Raw genomic sequence first — 19,881 nt, 5'->3', positions numbered from 1 at the left:
TCCTGCTGATGGACATTCAGGTTATTTTAGATTTTTCTTAACGTTCTGGTGGCCTTCCCTCTATACCCAACTTTGAGCAAGTGTGGAATTATGTTTGGGACAGAATTCTCTAAGTGGAATGGCTGGTTCAAAGGTGAAATAGGTTTAAAATCATGATGGCTGGTGTGGGTGTAAATTAGTCCAAATTCCCAAGGCTAGCCAATGTGCCTGAATGGAGCATCGGATCTTAAAAACACACACAACCCCAGTGGAGGGCTAGTTAATATCTATCAAACTTGCAAACGCACTAATAGAGGCGGTCTAACACCAGAGCCAACAATTTTGATCAGTGCTGAATAATCATAATAACGATAATTATTATTAAGCACACGTCTGTATCAGGTACTACTATTAAGTGCTTTGCACGCATTACCTTGCTACATCCTCCCAGTGATACTGTGAGATGGATATTAGTACCAGTTTAATAGATGAAGGAGAACATCAAGACTCAGAGAGGTTAAGTAACTGGTCCAAGGTCACAAAGTCAGAAAGAGCTTCAGACCTGTGCTCTCAACCCCTGTACCCGCTCTGTGCTTCCCCAACAATGACAACTCCAGTGACAGTGCAGAGTGAGTGCTTGAGAAACAGAAGTCGTCATTCCCTTCGTGATGGGCTGGGTCCTGTGCCGAGGGCTGGGCAGGTGTGATCTCACTGGACCCCGAAAGCACCCTGCGAGGAAAGACACTTAGGGTGTCCGCCACGGCAGAGGGACCTGAGGCTGGGAGAGATGAGGTCACCACCAAGGTCACACAGCCTACTCAGAACTTCTCACCAGGCCTGTCGGAGGCTGAGCTCACAACCATACACACTGCTGCCCCCAGTGCAGCCCCAGAGGGATCTGGGCCCATGTTCCTGCTGCGGAAGGTGGGCCTGGAGGGCCAGGCACGGCACTCAGGGACATGGCAGAGAGCAGCTTGGCTGGACTTTGCCGAGGGTGTCACTGCCCACGTGGCTTTCATTTGGGAACCATGGTCATGAGAGTGGGCAGGCCGGCCACTTTGTCCACCTACTTTACCTCCACGGACGCTTTTCCTCCCTGGAAGCATCCGACACGCCCAGGAGGCTCTGGCCCCCTGGGAAGTGGGCAGACCATGCCAGGAGACCACATTTCTGCAGAGAGCCAAGCCCATGGCAGTCACATCCAGCCTTCTCTACCACCTATGACACCAGTGGCTCCCACACTTCTGTCTCTGGCTGGACCTCTCCCCATAACTTCAGACTCGTATATATGGCTCCCTCACACGCTTCCACTGGGTGTCTGCTGGGCACCTCCCACTGGACACGGCCAAAGCCAACTCCTTATCTGTCCCCAAACCTGCATCTCTCATCATCTCCATCCTTTCAGCTGCTCAGGTCAGAAACTGGTTATCATCCTTGAGCATCAGGGAATTCTAACTTTACCTCCAAAGGACCATATCCAGAACCTGCCCATCTCTCCCCTTCCACTGGCCCCACCCTGCAAGAATCTGTAGCTAGAGGGACCCTGTGAACACCCGAGTCAGATCCCATCCCTCCTGTGCTCAGAAGAACTGAGTCCCGTGGTTCTGAGTGAAGGACAGAGTCCCCACCATGCTGCCCCCGTCACCTCCCTGGCCTCATCTCTCACTTCTCCAGCCACTCGGCCTCTTTCCTGTTCAACCAACACCACACCCCCTGCTACCTCAGGGTCTTCAAGCAGCTCCCTTTCCCTGGAATGTTCTCCCGGTTGGCTCCTCTCTGCATTCTTCTAGCCTCGCCTGAAATGTGATTTGCTCAGAGACACCCTCACCCCCAGACCCCACCAAGCTCTCTCTAGGGACTGTGTTTGTTTCCACTTAATACTCAGCACTATTAGTGAGTATTTATTACTCGGTACTCCTGCTATTGCCCATCTCTCCCACCAACTGTCAGCCCCAAGAAGGCAGGGGACATGCCTGTCTGGCTCACACTGTATCCCTGGCACCCAGCCTGGCACATATCATTGGTGACGTGTTGAATGAATGGAGGGATGAAGGGCTAGGTTCCTGCCCCTCCTTGGCCGCCCCAGTGTCCCCTTTGCCCCTAGCCCTGCCCTTAGCAGGCCCTGATCCTGGGCCCTTCACTGGCCCTCTGAACTGGGCCCCAGTGACCTTCTGGCGCTCCTGCTTCACTCTTGACACACCTGGGTGGGTGACAGACATGGACGTGGCTGTGAGAGATGTGCTGAAAACACAGCCAGGCACGGGCCTGGGGCAGCTGGTGGCTCTGGGGCCACCTTCCTAACCTGGGTGCGCTTAGGCTTGAGAAACACTCACTCTGTGGGTGAGGGACTGTGGTGGTGTCTGTGGGTGATGAGGGTTAAGGAGGGTTCTAGAACCAACAGGTCTTGGTCCAAATCTCAATGATACTACTCACCAGCAGGGACCTCTGACAAGGGACAACCTTTCTGTGCCTCATCTTCCTCGTTTCTAAAACAGGGCAGTCACGGCACCCAATCTGTCGTGTTCCTGAGATGATTAAACAGGAGGGAGTGTACAGCACCGGAAACCATACTGCTGTCACTGCAATCACGGTCATCTGACCAGGGCTGGGCACATCCCCACATCCATCGTGGCACCTGATTCCCCCACCCTGGTCTTGAATACGTTCTAAACTTTATGACAACTCCTAGACACAGACTGCCCTGATGTGTGTGTGCATGCAGGGAGGGGTTAGTCAACTTATAACAAGGTCTCAAGGAAGTGAGAGGGGAGACGAGCTCTAGGGGACAGAAGAGGAAAGAAAGGAGGGACCATGGTGGGCTTCTGTGACTCCTTGTTTGGGGCCCACGATGAACGCTGGAAAAACTTCCTTCTTATTCTACACGTTGGTGTAATGACATCGCCAAGCAACGCGTTTCTCTTCTTCTCAACTGGGTGGGGTGGGGGGAAAAGGATGCAAATCTGCCTGTGCTGGAGCAAAGATCACAGACTGCGGGCAGGATCAAGCGTGCTGAGGAGAGGAGCGAACCCGTGTCTGCAAGCCCCGGAGGCAGCAGCAGTGGCGGACAGTTGGGGGTTGGGGCGATCTGCTTGCCTGCAGTCCAACAGTTGTCCCTGGTTTAAGAGAACCATGGGGCAGGGGTGCTGAGGAATTCTCCAGACTGCTAATCCTGGGTCAGGCAACATCTCCCCTGCCCCACAGTGCCCGGGGGAGCCAGTGATGTGCTGCCATGGTCCTCCCCGCCGAGAGCTGCCTGAATGCTCTCGAACACCCACTGTGTGGACATCTCCATCTCCTGCCCCTCTGATGTCAGCGCTCTCTGACACTTCACTGAGTTTCTTTCTTTTGAACCCATCCATCACCTGCTGGTTCTCACACTTCAAAGGGGCTACAACTTTGTTATGAGGAATCATGTTTAAGATATTCTTCTAAGTAGTACATGCCCGTGATTAATACTTATACATAGAAGAATAGACAGATGAGAAGATGCTCAGTCTCATCAGGCATCAGAAAAATGCAAATTAAAAACACAACATGATACTACTACGTGCCCACTGGGAAGGCTGAAATGAAAAGGCTGGTGAGGACGGAGCAAACAGAACTCTCTCTGTCGTTGGTGGGAGTGGTGTAAATGGTTTGGCAGTCTCTTATAAAGTTAAACGCATGACCCAGCAATTCCACTCCTAGGTATACTCCCTGCAGAAATGTGAGTATGTGCTCATCAAAAGACAGGTATGAGGATATTCCTGGCAGCACTATTCTAAGCAGCCCCTAACTGGAAACAATCCAAATGTCCTTCAACGTTAGACTCAAGTAAGAAATTGTGGGTCATTCAGACAATGGATATGCTACTCAGAAATGGCTTCGCTACACACAACCATGTGGCTGACACTTACCAACACAATACTGAGCAACAGAAGCCACACACACACACACACACACACACACACACACACACACACAGTGCATCCAGTAGGAGTCTACATTCCATATGTGTGAAGTTCAAAACCAGGCAAGATTAAGTCTGGTCGTGGGAAGCAAGACAGGGGTGGCCTTTGGGGATACTGACTGGGAGGGGCTGGGGCCTTCCAGGAGGCTGGCCACGTCTGTCTCTTGCCCTGGGTGTGGAACATGGGCGTGTTCACTTTGTGATATGTTATCACACTAGATGCTCCAGATTTGGGCTCGTTTCTCAGCACAGCAGTCGAGAAGCAACAGTGGAAGCTTTATGTAATGAGCAGCCTCAGAACACTGCCGGCTCTGCTCCCCTGAGAGCACCACTTCCAGCCCTTTTCAGTGACTTCCCCTGGTGGTCCCCACCTCCAAGTCGCACACACATATGTGCCCTGGCTCCTGACCGACAGTGTTGGCAGACCCCGTCTGCTGATGCCCTGCCTGGATGGAGATGGATCTGGCTCACTCGTCCCTGCCACTCTCCCGGGTGACCTCTCTAATCTTACGTGTGGCACTTACAGCTTTCTTTTGTGTTTTATCCATCACTGACAGGAGGAGGGGTGCCACCTGTCACGCTGTGACTAAGAGGTTGTGCAGGGTGAGGCCAGGGGCACAGCTGGCCTGGGGAGACCTTACCTGGCTTCTGGCGTTCCATGGTGCTCTCCTGGCTGGTCAGGCCACCTGAGGAGGACTCGCCGCTGGACGTCCCGTCGTGGCTGAAGTGGGGATCAAAAGACAGCAGTGGGTGTGGGGCGGCTGTGTACCTGCAGGGGAGTAAGAGGACCAAACACAGGGTGAAGGGCTGGTGTGCCAAAACCACTGAGACTTCCTCGATGTGGGGTTTTAAATATACGGGAGGCTCCGTGCAGAGGGGAGGCTAGGTGAGGAAGCCTGGAAACGTGCTATTAACTGAGGGTCAGGAGTGAGTTCTGTGCGGGAAGCATGCCAGGGAGCCGGTGGTGGCAGGGCATGTGGGGCCAGGTGGGGTCCTCAAGCTAAGAGGGGGCAGAAGCCACCTGGGCAACAGCCCTACCCAGAGGCTCCTCCGGGGTCCCGTTTCTTGGCTGCGAAACGGGGTGAGCTGTCACCAGCAGCCCCTGCCCTCAGGCCTGTCTCGGGCTCCCTTTATCTCTGGTGGAGGAGGGCAGGATAAGGCAGCGTTTGTAGGTACAGGAGGACTGGAAACTGGCAGCCTGGGGATCAAACCTCCCCTCGGCCTCTCGCCCAGCCAGGTACAGTCACTCCCTTGCCCTGAGCCTCAGTTTCCCTAGTTGTCAAGAGGCAACTGCAGTAGGTCCTTCCTTGCAGGACTGAATGTTGTCCTGTGTATCCAGAGCTTAGCCTGAGGCTGACAGGCCGGAACTGTGTATGTCTCTCTGGTGGAGGAAAGAGCTTCAGAGGAGAAGCTGTGGGCTCAGGCTTCAGAACAAGGCAGGTCTGGGCTCAACCCCAGATCCATCCCTTACCAGCTGCGTGACCTTGGTCGGGCAAGCGCTCATCAGTTTGAGCTGCCGTTTTCCTGTCTGAAAAATGACACTTTCTGCTTCACAGGGTTGTGGAGGAATGAAATAACAAAGTTGTCTCCTAGACAGAGATTCTCTTGGAGGCTGGCCCTGCACACCCGCAGGCAAGGGCTGAGATTTAACAGAGGGATTGGCAAAAGGTTCTCTGTGGCCTCAGGTCCCACAGACATTCTCTATGAACCCGGAGTGAATCCTGTGGGCGCCTCCCAACGACCATTCCACCTCAGATCAGAGCCGGTCATGGCGGAAACCTTCTCCGTGCCTGGGGTTGGTTAGGGACAGGCACATGAGATGTGAGAGGATGTGAGTTATTAAGACTCCAATGAAATACTTCTGGCTCTTCACCTGGCAAGCACATGGCAGGACCACACTTCCTAGCCCCTCGAGACTGGCTGGCTGGGACTGTGTGACTGGTTCTCGCCAGTGAGCTGTGAGGCAGCCTGCATCCTGAGAGGTCCAACCAGTGGTGGACCTGCAGTGTGGGTGCAAAATAAACCTTCGCTGACTTTGGTCACTGCAATTTTCAGGCATCTGTTACCCAGCATAACCTGACTGAAATGGGGGAAGTCTGCTGAGGAGCTTTGGGGAAAAGTCTCCTTGCTCCGAAGGGAGCTGACATGGAAAGATGGCCTCTCTTCTTCACCAGGTGTTGCTGGGCTCAGATATAACACCATGAGCCGCTGTCACCCTCTCCCAACCAGCCTGAGAACAAGGCCAATGCTGAGCGTGGAAGGGAGTAGGCACCGGGCCCTTGATGATGTTGTCGAGATGCTGGATTAACCCTCCCTGGAGCCTGCTCTGCCTCTGAACCTTCTTTGCTGTGAGATAACACATTCCTACAGCATTTTGAGTCAGCCAAGTTTTGGCTACTTGCCACCAGAAACATTCCATTGACATAAGCCCTGGACTTTGCAGGAGTCACTGAGCCTCCATTAATCAAGCTGATATTGTGATTCCCCATTTGGCTCCTGTGCCTATACTTGCAACTTGAGAGGATGATAAACCAGGACCCCCCAAAATCCAAAAGAGGAGTTAACTGACTTCTCCAGGGTCACCCTGCCAGCTCTAAGCCAGGGCTGTCTCTGTAGAGTCCAACTCTAAACCCCTGGCTTCAACGCCTCCAGGGCAGCAGAGGGGTGCTGCAGAGGTGCACTGGACTTCCTGATATCTCATCTTTACTCACCTGCCAAGAAAATACATATTATCCCCACTTCTCCAGACCTTGAACTCTAATGCCTCCAGGAAAAAAAGAGTCAACAATAAAAAAGCATAGGCAGTCTTCAGCTTAGCAGCCAGCCAACCTCCTGGTAAAATGTGGCTCCAGCACAGCTGGAAACTGCAGTGTTGATGTGTTTATTCCATTTTCTCAAAATGTCCATATCGAATTCTGAGTACTAAAGGAAGACGGCAGTGGCTGGGATCAGCCAGAGGAAAGCGGAAGGTCCAAGTGGCAGATGCTGCAGGCTGCTCCCTCAGTGTCTACTCTCTGCTTCCACCTTGGTAACGGAATCCCAACTGTACTGGGGGCAGCAATGTGATCGGCTAACAAACTACATTTCCCAGGCTCCCTTGCAGTCCTGGCCAATGAGATAAGAGTACTGCACGTGACTCCCAGGCAATCTCTGGAAGTGTGCAGTGGGTGCCTTTACCTCATTATCTCCTTAAGGCTAAGCAGCCACCTTAAGACCAGTAGGCCACAGGCCAAGGGTGACAGAACATCGGCGAGGAGGAGTAGCCAAACCCAATCCCAACTTTTTTTTTTTTTTGGCTGCACTGTGTGGCTTACGGGATCTTAGTTCCCCAATCAGGGACTGAACCTGGGCCCTGGAAGTGAAAGCGTCGCATCCTAACCACTGGACTGCTGGAGAAGTCCCCTGATGGACTGTTTTTAGCTGGATATATGTTACCAGCTTAATCTCTCAGCTGACTGTCCCCAGTCAAGAGAGCCTGTACTTTGTCCCTTTATGTAATTCTCTCACTAAAAAGCCTTCTTATTATCCCAATGCAAACTGACTGACCTATGCTGACCATTCTTTAGGTGCTGAATATGTCCTATTTGGGGCCATTTCTATCATTACCACATCCTGGTCAAGCTGATTGGAAACTGGAACATTCCAGAATCTCACCACGCATAGCTCTGGGCAAAACTTCCCAGAAGCAGGTTTGGGCTGCCAGGATCTTGGCTTTGAACTTCCCACTCTGCCATACAGGAAAGTACCAAGACAGAATTGAACTCCTGAGGGCAGGGCTCCAGGCCTGGATGGAACAGCAGATGGGTGCATTACAGGAGGACTGCGTAAAGGGTGGACGGACAATGCAGCCACTGCTGGCTGCCACCCCAGTCGGCATCATCTTCTTTGCCTCTGCTGGTGGAGTCCAGATTCTGCTCTGGCGGCCATCCCTCTGACACACGACTTGTGTAAATCCTGATGGTTTAAGACAGTCATGGGGGTCCAACGTGACCTTGCCAGGGGTTAGTTCAGGGGTGGGCAAGTGACCGAGTTCCTTTACTGTTAGAAACAGAGAGAAGCTCTTCCTTCTTTTTCTGCAGGACACCGGTTTTGCTTGGGGCCACAGTAGCCCTTGTGGGTCATGAACGGAGCCAGGTCCCTGAAGGTGACCCTGTACAATTAACCAGCCCTAGACCCACCCCACCTCTGGACGCTGCATCCCATAGGTTTTGGATCGTCATGTTTTCGTTGTCATTTGTCTCTAGGTATTTTTTGATTTCCTCTTTGATTTCTTCAGTGATCTCTTGGTTATTTAGTAGTGTATTGTTTAACCTCAATGTGTTTGTGTTTTTAAAGTTTTTTTTCCCTGTAACTGATTTCTTTTTTTTTTTTTCCTTGCGTTATGCGGGCCTCTCACTGTTGTGGCCTCTCCCATTTGCGGAGCACAGGCTCCGGACGCGCAGGCTCAGTGGCCATGGCTCACGGGCCCAGCCGCTCCGCGGCATGTGGGATCTTCCCGAAACGGGGCACGAACCCGCGTCTCCTGCATCGGCAGGCGGACTCTCAAGCACTGCGCCACCAGGGAAGCCCTCATGCCTTCTTGAGTTAGGTATTTTGTCTGAAGTCAAATGCCGCCTAACTGATATACCACTCTTTATGGAAGTGGCAGAGAAAAACAAAAGAAAAAAAAAAAAAAAAAGCCAGCCAGGTGGCCTAATGAGCAAATGTCTGGGGTCCACGCCAGCCCTGCTGGGCTGGGTACACAATTCTGTCCTAGCGCTCTGTACTGAGTTTGCTCATGTTGTACACGAGAGTGGCCAACTCCTGAGGACGGGGACCGCATCTGCAGCTGCCGGCACAGCCCTGCATGCAGCAGTAACAGTCAGAGCCCTCACAGAGCACTTACTGTGTGCCGGGCTCAGTCCTAAGCGCTCGAGAGAGATTCCCTCCTAGAATGTCCTCAACACTGCTCGGAGGCAGACTTTTTTTTTTAACAGCTAATTTTTATTTTTTGGGGGCCTTGCTGTGTGGCATGAGGGATCCTAGTTCCCTGACCAGGGATGGAACTTGTGCCCCCTGCAGTGGAAGTGCAGAGCCCTAACCATTGGACCGCCAGGGAATTACCAAGGGCAGACGTTTTACATGTGAGCAAACTGAGGGGCAGAGAGGTGAAGCCCACTCTCACATGGCTGATGAGGTGCAGGCCATCTTGCCCTTCTGTCTCAGTAAATCTAAAATGGGCCACGGGACAGGTTCTGTCTATGAGGGCCTTCGAGCTCCAAAAAGCCTGATGAATTCGGCAAGTTGCAGGCCCGCTGGAGAAGACAGCAGGAGACACAGGAGTCCTGAGGGGGCAATGTCCGTGGCTAGGCTGGAATGTCTGGCTTGGGTCACACAGGCTCCAGGATGTCAACTGTGTGGCAGGAAAAGGGGAAAGGAGCTGAGGCCAAAGGCCACTGGGGCAGCCTGAGTTGTTCCCGGGCCTCTTATTGCCAGCTGGTGACTGGCCATGAGACACACTTTTGGGGGTTTAGGGGCTGAGGTGTGCTAGGAACGGTTGGCAAAATTTGGAACCTAGCTGTTGACAGAGATAAAAATTGCTGAGACCTAGGCCACAGAGGGCCGAGTCAGGCTCCATCGGTGCCCTGGGAAGAGAGGGGTGGGCTGGGAAGAGTTGGAATCCAAGGGAAAAGTGAGAGTTTTTCACTTGCCAATGCCAGAAAGCCTGAAACACAAAATCACAGCCATCAAGTGTCACTGTGGGGTGGGGACTCCAGTAGGGACCATGCACGTCACCCTGATTTGGAGGATGCGCTCAGAGTCTCGTGGGCAGGCAGGACAGCTCTGGGTCAGAGTCGGTCCCTTGGAATCACATAGGCCTAGGTTCCTGGAAAAGTGATCTTGGCCAACCTTGGCCAAGTGGATTCACCTTGTTAAGCCTCAGTTTTCCCTCTCCCTCTGTAAAATGGGACACGCTACCCACCTCATGGAACTGCTGGAAGCACTCGTTGAGATCATGCGTATAGCTTAGTGGAATAGTCTAGAGATTACAGAAATAGACCCACACAAATGTGCCCAATTAATTTCCCCTTCCAATGAATTTTTGCTTTAAGAAGCAAAAGCAATACACTGGACGAGGGAGGGCCTTTTCCATAAATGGTACTGGACATCGGCAGGCAAAAAAAGGAAACTCGACCTAAACCTTTCACCTTAGGCAAAAACTAGCTTTGAAAAACTCAAAGTGGATCATGGACTTAAATGTAAAATAGAAAACAATTAAAACTTCTAGGAAGGGAATTCCCTGGCGGTCCAGTGGTTGGGATTCCGCACTTCCATTGCAGGGGGCACGGGTTTGATCCCTGGTCAGGGAACTAAGATTCCGCATGCTGCACAGCATGGCAAAAAAAAAAGGAAAAACTTCTAGGAAAAAAAAAACCTTCAGGACTCAGGACTAGGCAGAGCTCTAAGATTTAACACCAGAAGCATATGATCCATAAAAGGAAAACAATGATAATTTGGAGCTCGTCAGAATTAAAAACTTTTGTGAAAGACCCTGTTATGAAGATGAAAAGACAAACTAATGACTGGGAGAAAAGATTTGCAAACCACAAAGCTAACAAAGGACTTGTATCTAGAATATATAAACATTGAAAAACAAAGATGTTCAACATCATTAGCCGTTAGAGAAATGCAAATTAAAACCACAATGAGGGCTTCCCAGGTGGCACAGTGGTTAAGAATCTGCCTGCCAATGCAGGGGACACGGGTTCGAGCCCAGGTCCGCGAAGATGCCACGTGCTGCGAAGCAACTAAGCCCATGCGCCACAACTACTGAGCCTGCGCTCTAGAGCCCGCAAGCCACAACTACTGAGCCCACGTGCCACAACTACTGAAGCCTGTGCGCCTAGAGCCCGTGCTCCGCAACAAGAAAAGCCAATGCAATGAGCAGCCCGTGCACCACAATGAAGAGTAGATCCCGCTCACTGCAACTACAGAAAGCCCACGCTCAGCAATGAAGACCCGTCGCAGCCAAAAACAAAACAAACAAACAAAATCCACAATGAGATATCATCACACACCTATGAGAATAGCTGAAACAAAAAACGGTGATGACACCAGAGAGCGACAAGGATGTGGAGAAACCGGATGACTCATACCTTGCCAGTGGGAATGGACAATGGTACAACCACTCTGGAAAATAGTTTGGCAGCTCTTTTTAAAACTAAAAATGGACTTACCACAAAGTAAGCTATTGTATTCTCTTTTCTTCCTAAACACTTCTCTACACATAATACAGAATGGTCAGCATACCCCGTCACAGAAATAACAATGTTCTCAACTCCCTGAGTAAATAGCACTCTTAGAAACATCTCTCGCCCACATCCGGGAGCTTTACTGAGGTGTAACTGACAAAGAAAACTGTAATATATTTAAAGCGTACAGAGTAATGATTTATGTATACATTGTGAAATGATTACCACAATTGAGTTAATTAACACATCTATCATCTCACATAGTTATCTTTTTCTGGGTGAGAGCGCTTAAGATCTATTCTCTTAGCAGATTTTAAGTGTACAGTACAGAATTATTAACTACAGCCACCACGCTACACATTAAATCCTCAGAACTTAATTCATCTCATAACCCAAAGTTTGTGCCCTTTGACCAACATCGCTCCATTTCCCCCACCTCCAGGCAACCACCATTCTACTGTTTCTTTGAGTTCAACTGTTTTTTTCCCTCCTGCATTCCACACCATTCTGCTTACTCACATCTGTAGCCTTTGCTCTGTCTGGAATGACCTTCTCCCTCTTCTCTGCGGCAAACTCCTACTAATTTCTCAAAGCCTTATTCAAATGCCACTTCCTCCTGGCAGCTAGCCTAGACCTGACGCTGGGCTGAGCTCCCTCCTCTGAGGCCTGAGTCTATGAGGGCTCTCATCAGAGTGCACATCCCTTCTAAGACCCTCTCTCCACCACAGCAGCACTGACAACAGGAACCCCTGGGGTAAGTGAGTATCTCAAATATTTCTTCTGACACCTGGCACATGGAAGGCTCTGGGGATCCTTTGCTGATGAAAGCTGAATGGTGGCCACTAGAAGATGAAAGACTGAGTATGTTTCCCCCAGTTTTACAACAGAGGCTTAGAATCAAACGATGTTTAGTGTGGTGGCTCTCAAAGTGTGTCCCCTGGACCAGCAGCCTTGGTATCGCATGCTCTACCCCAGTCCTACCAAGCTGGAAACTCAGGGGTAAGACCAGTAATCTGTACTGTAACAAGCCCTCCCTCTGGGTGATTCTGAAGCTCACCATTTAAACCAACTCACTCACTCAATCCAACTTTCATCAAATATATACCAAGGATCTACCATGTGCCGGACCCTGTGCTGTGTGATGGTAATAATATTATACAAAACGACCTGGAAAGGTATCGTGTCTTGGAGAGCAGGCTTGTTCGTGCACACATGCGTGAGTATGCATGCACATGTGTGTGCACACACGCTTAACTGGGCTAACAGAACGGAGAGCGCTCAAGGCCATGGTCAGGAAATACATATGAAGCGAAGGGCACAGGGGCAGCACGTCACCTAGTGTGTGGGGAGGTGCAGGGAAGCCTTCCTGGAGGAGGAGAAGCAGCACCCACACTGGTGTCTGTGGAGTGGGTGGGGGTGAAGATCATGAAGAATTTCCATGGGGAGGATTCTGAAATGCACACAGCCTGCCTAGGAAATCAGAAGTGGCCAGGGCGGCTCATGTGCAGGGCACTGCACAAGGCTGGAGAGGCGGGCGCGCCCCAGTGGCCAGACTGAGGCATGGCGGCTGTGTCCTGAGGGCTCTGGGACACAAGGAGGGTTTGGAGTAGGGGACAGACATGGCCAGATATGCAAAGACCCCCCAGTTACTGAGTGGGGAGCGGACCAGAGGAGGTGGCACAGAGGCTGGGGGCTCAGGGAGGTGGCCAGGGTGGGGCACTGGGGAAAGGAGGAGCGGGCGGAGATGCTCAGGAGGTTGAAGGGGTGGACCACAGTCGAGGGGAGGCGGGGAAGGGAGACATCCAGGATGAGGTGCACGGCTCTGGCCTGAAGACAGGGGAGTGGTGGGGCTGCCCCTCAGACAGGGACCCTGGAGGAGGAAGCTTATAGGGCACCAGGGCTGAAGGCTGCTGGAGAGCAAGCTAGAGAGCTTGGGTTTATCCCGAGGGCACTGGGGAGCCAGAGAGGAGTTGGGAAGATCCCTCAGGCTGCCAGACTGGGGAAGGGGACAGGACTGAAGCCCGACAGGCCATGAAAACTGGGTAATGCTGGTGGCCTGGTCCTGGGGAGCGCAGGCTGGAGTCAGATGAATGGTTGCTCTGGAGGGCGCCTTCTATTGCTCAGACAAGTGATTCAGGTGTCAAGAAAACGGCAACCGAAATGCTGCTGCAAGGACAGGCATGGCAAGTCCTGCCCAGGCCGGCTTGGCCCTGCATCTTAACACACACAGCCCACCCTCCTGGAGGTCCTCTGATGACCTTCAGGGATCCATAAAATGGCAAATAAACTTGTGGGGTAAGTGCATTTCCTGAGGAAGAAGGATTCTGGCTTCCACCAGCTTCCTTAACTGAAAAGAGCGAAGAGACTCTGACCTTTCTGGGGACGGCTTGTATCTTGCGTAGGTGGCCGAGCCGGGGGTGGAGAAGCTCCCAGAAGGCTGTCGGTAGGGAGGGACTTTGTCGACCCCTGCTGGTGATGCTGTGTAAGGGGTTTCTGGGAAGCTGACGGGCCTGGAACAGAGATAGGAGGGAGGAAGGCAGTGGGGGTGAGCGGGGAGGATACCCCTGCCCTCAGAGGAGCGACAGCCAGACCTCTCCCTCAGGCCCAACCACATGCCATCTGATTCACCTGCTATCCTCCCATGGGGACAGAGAGAGGGCTGCTGAGCAAAGGGCAGCAGGAAGCCAGGGCACCCCTTGCCTGCCTTCCCACTGCGGCTGAGCCTGCTCCTCAGCTTCTGTGGCCTGATGGGGCTCTGATGGGGCTGCGAAGACCGTTCCCGCCCACGCCTGGGACAAGACACTCCTCTGCAAGGTGGATTCCTTCATTACTTGGAAAATTTTCTTTATCTTTTAATATACAATATATTCAAAAGCATTTATCTTTAAGGTATATGCCATCATAATAAAACAAACTCCCTGAAGCTACCACCCAACCCAAGAGCTAGAGTGGCGGCAACACCTGTCCACAGGTGGGCTCCTCCCCTTCCCATCTCCCTGCCAGAAGGAATCACTGTCCTAAATTTTGTGCTTATCAGTCCTTTGACCTTTTAAAAAAATATATAGTTTTAATCATATACAGTAGGGTGGATTTCCAACCTCAGACCCTGAGCTCCCCAGCCCTGGGCCCTCTCACAAGAGGCTCATAAGGCAAGCTTAAGGGAAGGAGGAAGCGGGTGGGGGGGGGGCATATAAGCACAAGAAGAAAAGGAGGAAGACTGAGGAGAGGAAGAGACTGGACAGCAGGGGAAGGAGAGAGAAAAGGGCAAAGGGTGGCTGCAGACAGGAGGGAGGTGCGGGCTGGGCTGGTGCCCCGGGTGGGGTGCGGGGGGAGTCCTTACCTCTTGCTGTGCAGGGGCTGGGACTCCCGGAAGGGGACCATGGGGGTCTGCTTCGGGGGCCGGCTCAGGGACTGGGCATGCCCGGGGGCGGTGGGAGTGGCCCACTTGGAGGCTGGGAGAGAGTTGTGGGACGCGGGCCCGCTCCACTGCCAGGGAGCGTTGCTGCGGTAGGGGGGCCGGCCCCCCGCGACCAGGCTCTCCAGCTCCGTCTTGGGCTCCGAGGTATTCATGTCGTAGGTCTCTGGCCACCCCCTGGGAAGAAAAACTGCGTTACTCAGACAGGCCCCGGTCCACCAGCGCGCACGCCTGCTGAGCATGGCAGCAGCACGGGCTGGGCTTTCCCACCCAATCTGAACAGACACGGCCTATTTTAAAGGCCCAGTAGGTACCCTTTAAACTGGTCTGACATGTAGCAGCTTGGAGGCCTCAACCGGGACAGGGCCCAACAATGTGGCTCCAACGCTTGGCGCTCTCTACCTCATCTCCTCTCCCCTCCTCTTCCTCTCTCGTCTCCCCTCCTCTCCCTTCTCCCTGACCCAGGCCTTGGGTCGGCCAGAGTCCTCCATGGGCTGGCTCGGCCCCCCTTGGTGGTTCTCGGGGCCAGGAAGGCGGATGCCCTCAGAATCAAAGGACAGTATCTGCCTTGTTCCTAAGAAGCTCAAAGGCAGCTGGAAGAGGAGCAGGTGACCTACTTTGCAGGGTGGTTAAAAAAAAAAAAAAAAAAAAGCCACGAAATCCAGAACCTTGAAATAGATGCAGAACGGCCCGTGAATTCCCCCAGACCAGGCTGGCACACACGCACCACAGCGTTCCTGGCTCTAGCTGGGGAGATCCACAGGCTGGGCTGGCATCTCCACCACTGCTGCAGTGCAGCAAGGAAGGGGGCTCTGAGCCCGAGGAGGGGGCTGTGCTCACAAAATCCACCTCCCAGCAGCTGTGGGAGCTGAGCTCAGTTTCTCTGTTAGTCCAGCAGTTTGGACTTGGAGCTCCCACCGCAGGAGCTTGGGCCCGACCTCTGGCTTGGGAACCAAGATCCCACAAGCTTCGGAGGGGGGTTAAAAAAAAAAAAAAAAAAAAGCCACGAAATCCAGAACCTTGAAATAGATGCAGAACGGCCCGTGAATTCCCCCAGACCAGGCTGGCACACACGCACCACAGCGTTCCTGGCTCTAGCTGGGGAGATCCACAGGCTGGGCTGGCATCTCCACCACTGCTGCAGTGCAGCAAGGAAGGGGGCTCTGAGCCCGAGGAGGGGGCTGTGCTCACAAAATCCACCTCCCAGCAGCTGTGGGAGCTGAGCTCAGAGGAGCCCTTGGCCTGGAAGTCCTCCTGCCCACACTGAGCCGATCCTCTGTGGTTCTCCTGAGTCCCCTGGAGCCTGGGGAACTTTCAGGGCATCCAGCAAAAGATCTGCTGGACTTGGTGGCTGGGAGCCTATGGGCCCAGGTCATGTCTGCTAAGGAGTCATTAAAAGGTGACCTGAGGATGTGCTCTGGCACCTGGGCCAGACACACAGTGCCGCTCAGTAGCACTAGAGTCGGAGCTGAGCTGACGTTCAGTAGCTCCTTCCAGCAGACGCTCTGGATTAGCAGGTGCCTGTGCCTCACGAGGTACCAGGTGAGGAATGACAACATACAAATGTCTACCAGAACCCACAGATACGCCAGGCCTGAGCAGAGGCGGAGGGGGTAGCATCGTGGCCCCAGGCAGCGCACACCTGCTACTCCTGCCTGCTCAGCTTCTACACCCCTTCTCCTGAGAACAGGTCTGTGTGCTCTAGGTGGAGCTGACCCCACTTCTTGGCTCCAGGTATGAGCACATGACCCAGGCCTGCTGGTCAGAAACTCTTCTCTCTCTGGACACAATGACAGGCACAGGATTGTCATGTGCCCCAAGCTGAGCCAATCAGAGACAGTGGGCATCAGCTCTGGAACTACCGGGGGAAAGATCTATTTCCCTGGGCCTCTGAGCTGGGGAGACCTGAGCTGGAGCTGTGACGAGGGAGAGGTCATCATCTTTGTCCCCGTGAAGTGGGAGATGGCTTGAGAATGACAGCAACGCACAAAAGGAGACAGGTGATAAAGATTCCTGATGAACATGTCCCTGCATAAAGCCACACTTAAATCTTGCCCCATCTCTTAGTCTTATCAGGTGCATTAGCTAGTAAAGTCTCTCTTTTGCTTCACCTCTGTTGCTGGTAACCAGAATTCTAATCAGTAGATACACTGAAGAGAGGAGTAAATCGAGGCACAGAGAAGTTAAGTAATCTATCCAAGGTCACACAGCCAGTAAGAGGTGGAAACTGGATTTAACTATGTATCCATGTACTTATCTAGGTACCTATGTATGTATGTATGTATGTATGTATCTATCTATCTACTCTTTTTTCTTTTTTTGGCCATGCCACACGGCTTGTGGGATCTTAGTTCCCCAACCAGGGATCGAACCCACACCCTTGGCAGTGAAAGTGCGGAGTCCTAACCACTGGAGTGCAAGGGAATTTCCGGAAACTGGATAGTAAGCTGACTTGAAAGCCCACAGCTTTAACCACCATATACACTGGCCCACTGAACAGTGGTTTGGGAACCAGTGAGTAGATTTTTTGGGTCCCTTCTGCCCCAGTTACTGACAGCTTCATCTTTGGTCAAGAGTCCCTGGGCATGACGTCAAAGAGGGAAACAGTCATCTTGAAGGCAGCACAGAGTGATGGAGAGCCAGGGCTCTGAGGCCAGACGGCTGGTTCAGATTCCAGCTCTGCCACTTACAGCCTGGCCTGTGTGGCCTTGGGTGAGGGATTTTCCTTCTCAGAGCTTCAGTTTCCTAATCTGTAAGATGGCTGCGAGCATTAGCAGAAAGTCTGGCGCGGGCCAAGTGCTTAACAAATAGGAGCTCTTGCTGTTGTCACCTTCTCCAGCCAATTCTGTGGACGGTCTACCTGCCATTCCCACACGCTCAGAAGTGAAAGTCTCCCTTCTGCCTTCTGAAGTCCAACCACACCCACCTGGGGGCTCTGGAACAAATCCCTTCCCAGTGATCTGAGATCCGTCAGCATCTAAATTACCCTGAGCACTCAGTAAAGGAACACAGATTCCTGGGCCCCATCTCAGCTCCTCTGAAGCAGAGTCCTCTTTGAGGTGGGGTCCAGGAAGCTGCATTTTACCAAGCTGCCACGGATGATGCTGACATGAGAAAAAGTTTATGAAGCCCATTTCACTTATTTCGTTTTTGAATTGTTTTTAAAAATTAAAGTGGTATAAAAGGGCATCCCTGTCCCCGTCTCCGCCCCCCAGTCACACCCACCAGAAGCACCCACAGCTGCCAGGTTTTTACATATTCTTACAGAAATAGCCTATGCACATACGTAAAGATGATTTAAAATAGAAATAAAAAGAATATTACACTTAACTCCAGATCCCATCTTGCTCTTTTTTATTCTTCCCAATTAACGACATTTCTCACCAGAGAGTTCGACATTTCTGAACTCTCAGCACAGAGACTCAGTGCATTTTCTTTATAAGCAACCCATTACTTTTCCATCACGTGGATGACCTGGGATCTACTCAGCCAGTCCCCTGCGGTTGGATATTGAGGTTTCTTCTAGTGTTTTGCTTGACCAACAACGCTGCCCTCAGCTACGTGCGGGAGACATCTGAGGGCGGATGCCCCTGGTTTGCAGACCACTTTTCCTCTCTGCCTCCTTGTCCTTGATTCCTGACAGCCTAGTTTCTGGGGGCCATGGGGACTCCTTTCTTATCTCTACTACTGACTTGTGGGGTTTCAATTTCCCTTCTCAGGGAGGAGTTTCTATCCCCTCCCCCTTCAGACGTCTAAGTCCAACTGAAAGCATCCCAGATCGCTTTCCCCATCAGGCAGTGAGAGACAGCAAGAGGAGAACATCCCTTCTGAGCCTGTGCAAGCACCCAAGGTCACAACGACACACCTCACTGGGGGCTCTGGAATGTCCTCCCGGCTACCTGGCCCAGCCTGGCAAACTGCCCAGCCTGGCAGTGCAGGGCTCACTTGAGAACCCCAGCCTTGCGGCCTGGGGGGTGTGAGGATGATCCCCTGTATTCTGCTCAGTGTCTGAAGAACATGGGGTCCAGACACACGCCATACAGAGCCTGGCTGGAGGCAGGGAGAACCCTCTGCTCATCCTGGTGTGTTTCCCCTCAGAGCTTATCGTGACATTTGAGCCAGGAGGCCAGGGTTGCAGCAAGAGGCTGGAGGGACCCCAGCGCTGGGGTTATCAGCTCTGCAAATGAGGCCAGCCAGACGCCTCTGCACTTGAAGAACAACAAAAACCACGCAAGTCCCAACCCACACCCGCCCCTGTAAACAGGAGATCCTGTTTCGGTGGCCGCCTTGTAAAGGGAGCCAGATGATAGTTTTTCTCCTAAATAGGGCAGGGAGCGGAGCCACCCTCCTGGCCCCATCTCCCCAGAGTTGGAGAAGGGAGCCTGCAGACATTTCCTTTTGCTTCAGCTGGTCCCTACCTGTTGGTCCAAGGACGCCTTTGTAGCCTCTGGCGCTCCCAAGTTTTGAAGGTAGGGTATTTCGTGTGTGTGTGTGTGTGTGTGTGATGTGCGTGTGAGGTGTGTGTGGTGCATGTGTGTGTGTGTGCCCGCCTGTGGGGTTACCTCAGCTTGACTTGTCCCCACAGAGCTCAGAGCAGGTGTGGCCAGTCCTCGGCTCTGTGCAGGGGTGAAGGAGGCCCCGGAAGAGGGCTGGGAAGAGGGGACGCCTGGGGCCTGACCGGAGTCCCGAGGCTGGTGGGCTGGGGTGTGGGTGGCTAAGCCCTTGGTTGCAGCAGGGTTTAAGCCTGCCCAGAACCAGCCCCAACCAAGGTCAGAGCAAAAAAAACTCAAGAAGATGGGGCTGGTGCAGCCAGAACGCACACGCCCACAGCTCGCAATCGCTTTCAGAGGCAGCTGAGGATCTGGACATGGAAACTGGACTGAGTTTTGCTCGCCACTCAGTAGCCGTACAACTCTGCACAAGACACTGGGCCACTCTGGGCGTCAGTCTTCTCTCTGGTAAAGCGGGGATCATACCAGCCCTGCGAGGTCATGTATATAAGCACTCAGTGTCACCTCATCTCGTGCCTCTCTCGTGGCTCACTCAGCTCCAGCCACATGACCCTCTTTCTGGCCCATCAACAAGCCAAGGGCCTCTGTCCTCACCTTTGTGATCGCTACTCCCTGCCCACAAGGCCCCTCTCCTGGCTCCTTTGCGTCTCCAGGCCTTCACCGAGCCCTTACCCGATGTCAGGTCACACCCTTTATGCTCCTCACACCGAGGATCTCACAGCTGGTGTCTTCAGAGTGCCTCCTACAGGCCAAGTCCTGGTCCGTGTGCTCTACAGGCCTTACCTGCCCCTACCT

The 19,881-nt window shown here is 52.8% G+C and overlaps 1 protein-coding gene across 1 annotated transcript in view; it reads right to left on the bottom strand.

Moving 5' to 3' along the window:
* The window catches only part of SIPA1L3 (signal induced proliferation associated 1 like 3), a 96,795-nt gene that overhangs the window by 40,723 nt on the left and 36,191 nt on the right, over positions 1 to 19,881 (bottom strand). Inside the window, exons 11-13 of the mRNA XM_007471106.1 lie at positions 14,501 to 14,752; positions 13,533 to 13,670; positions 4,570 to 4,697 (exon numbers count right to left, since the gene is read on the bottom strand). Of these exons, the coding sequence (XP_007471168.1) occupies positions 4,570 to 4,697; positions 13,533 to 13,670; positions 14,501 to 14,752 (518 nt within the window). The remainder of the gene's footprint in view (positions 1 to 4,569; positions 4,698 to 13,532; positions 13,671 to 14,500; positions 14,753 to 19,881) is intronic.

Source organism: Lipotes vexillifer, unplaced genomic scaffold (genome assembly GCF_000442215.2).
Source record: "Lipotes vexillifer unplaced genomic scaffold, Lipotes_vexillifer_v1.1 scaffold182, whole genome shotgun sequence".
Taxonomy (NCBI): domain Eukaryota; kingdom Metazoa; phylum Chordata; class Mammalia; order Artiodactyla; family Lipotidae; genus Lipotes; species Lipotes vexillifer.
The sequence above is the reverse complement of the archived record's forward strand: the minus strand, read 5'-3'. Positions and strand labels throughout refer to the sequence as shown.